General features: G+C 43.1%; 1 protein-coding gene across 1 annotated transcript in view; it reads left to right on the forward strand.

Moving 5' to 3' along the window:
• MYCBPAP (MYCBP associated protein) overlaps positions 1-2,281 on the forward strand; it is a gene marked incomplete at its 3' end in the record, with an annotated part of 11,155 nt that overhangs the window by 7,878 nt on the left and 996 nt on the right. Inside the window, 3 exon segments of the mRNA XM_010292352.1 lie at positions 685-806; positions 1,550-1,665; positions 2,157-2,281. The exon segment at positions 2,157-2,281 is cut by the window's right edge and continues 38 nt beyond it. Coding sequence (XP_010290654.1) covers positions 685-806; positions 1,550-1,665; positions 2,157-2,281 — 363 coding nt within the window.

Below are 2,281 nucleotides of genomic sequence, written 5' to 3' on the forward strand. Positions count from 1 at the left end.
GTCTGCTTCCAACGTGCTGTTAGAGATGATTTATGATGAGTGTCACAGAAAAGCACTTCAGCTCTGCTGACCACACCCTCAGTTCTCCTGTAAAGAGATTCCCAAGAGACTTTGAGGGCTGTTGTGTGAAGAAGAAAAGAGAACCAGACAACGTAATAGATATTTTAAGCTCTTGCCCCATAAGCTTTCTGTCATCCCAGGGCTGAATGCGGGGAGCAGGCTAATCCTACAGCCTCCTGGGGCTTCCCCAAAGCTGGGAGAGTCCTTCCTATTCATCAGAGCACTAAGGCGACACTCATGACAGGCTGTGGATAAAGTACAGACCTCCTTAGATTAAAGCAAGAGTGGTTTGGATTGTGTCAGCACAGTTTTTTTGTAGTACTCTTGGAAATCTCGCTGCTGCTTTTATAACTAATCTTGACTAGCTCACTAGAATCCCTGTTCTCCAGCACACCTGTGAAATTGCAAAGGGGCTTACTGTCAGTCTAACTGGGGGGGTGTGGGATTGTTCCCCAGATCCTGGATGGTGTGTGCACCTTGGCCAAATCCCAGCTGGATAGGAAGCCACATCTGGATGGTGTGCAGGAAGAGAGCTGTGGTGTGCTCTGAGCTCAGGGACCATGGCCTGGGAATGAAGACTGAGAAGAAGCGCTCCACAGACCCTGTGTTTTTCTCTCACATCAGGCTATAAAGTCAATCCCCAAGGAGGAGCAGCGAGAAGCAGCACTGACCCAGCTCAATAAGGCAGCACTGGAGCTGTGTGTTGAACAGAGGCCAACTCAGTCAGACCTTTTGTATCAAACCTGGTGCGTTACCTTTGCAAGATAAAGCTTGTAAATGCATCGTGTGATCAACAGCCTTAGCAAGCTCTGTTGCAAGCACTGTGATTCAGAGTGCAGATAATTGTATGAGGTGTAGAAGTTGTCTTTACACTCTGTTTTTTTTATAGTTTAATTGTAGCAGCTGTCTGGGACCCAAATGCCCTTTTTTTTTTTTTTCTGGAGATAGGTTTAAAATATTAAATTAATGTAATTTTGGGGAGTATACAAGATTATTTCTGGCAAGATTATTCTAGTCTGTGTTTATGAAACCTTTGGGTAATTTTCTGTACCCTTTTACACCGATAACTGTATGCTCCCTCATACAGTCTCTCTGTTCTTTGCTCAGGCTTTCAGACTGTAAACGTATCAACAGCTTCTAGTTGCTTCTAAATTAGAAGGATGCAGGTTCCTCTTGGTAAACACAGAGAGCAGGTTGATGCTGATTTACCAATGTGTGTCACATTGAAGAGCAGATCTAGTTTCACAGTAATATTTATGGGTCCATATGAGCCCATTGATTTGCAAACCATTGAGACCCCAGAGGGTTCAAACATGAGGAAAGTAATTTAGCATCCCTCTGCACAGATCTTTAGATGGTGGGTGCTATTTTATTGGTTTGGTTGGACAGAGTAGCTCTCAGCTGTAAAGTGCCTTGACTCCTGGGCACAGGGTAAAACGTGGTGGCAGTTGCTGTACTGTCTTCCTTCTGATTCTGATACTTTTCTCAGTCTCCAGCTGTGGCGTGAAACAATTGATGGTCTGGTGAGTCACTCTCTGAAGCTGAGATCCCTGCTTGGCTTGCCTGAGAAGGACACCTATGTAGATGTTGTTCCAGAGGAAACAGGTAAATGGTAGTTTTAGCACAGCAACCGGTTTCTGTGGACTGCTGGACATGCAGAAAACATGCCGAATTTCAACTGGCAATTGCACCCAGTTGCCCCTCAAAACTTTTATAAGAAAATGCATCAGAAAAAATGGAAGATTGTGTGATACTAATTGTGATCTGTGGTTTGGTGTCATTAAAAAAACAACACACAAGTAAGACTTAATTTAGCTAGATGTAGTCATGGTTTTCACGCAGACTAATCCAGAAAACCCTGTGTCACTATTAGCTGTCTTAGAAGCTTGTTCTGATACACGTCTGAGACCTGTTCATTCCTTATTTAAACAAAGGACTCTTCAAGGTATTGTTTTTCAGTGCAGTACAGCTCAGATTAATAAAAAGAGGAAAATACATTGCAAAAGTAATGTCCTTCCACTGCGTGCATGCAGTGGACTTGTCTTTCTGGATGTGACAGTGTTGCTTTTGGGTAATTGAAATTTTTTCTTTTGCAGTGGAAGTAAAGCAACCTATAAAAGCCAGAAAGGAAGACAGAATAACCACTAGGAAAGAAGAGAGAAGGTCATTTGGTGGTAAGGATAAAGAAGGCAAAAAAAGAACAACAAAGACAGCAGGGAAA

This window comes from Phaethon lepturus, unplaced genomic scaffold (assembly GCF_000687285.1).
Source record: "Phaethon lepturus isolate BGI_N335 unplaced genomic scaffold, ASM68728v1 scaffold18270, whole genome shotgun sequence".
NCBI lineage: Eukaryota > Metazoa > Chordata > Aves > Phaethontiformes > Phaethontidae > Phaethon > Phaethon lepturus.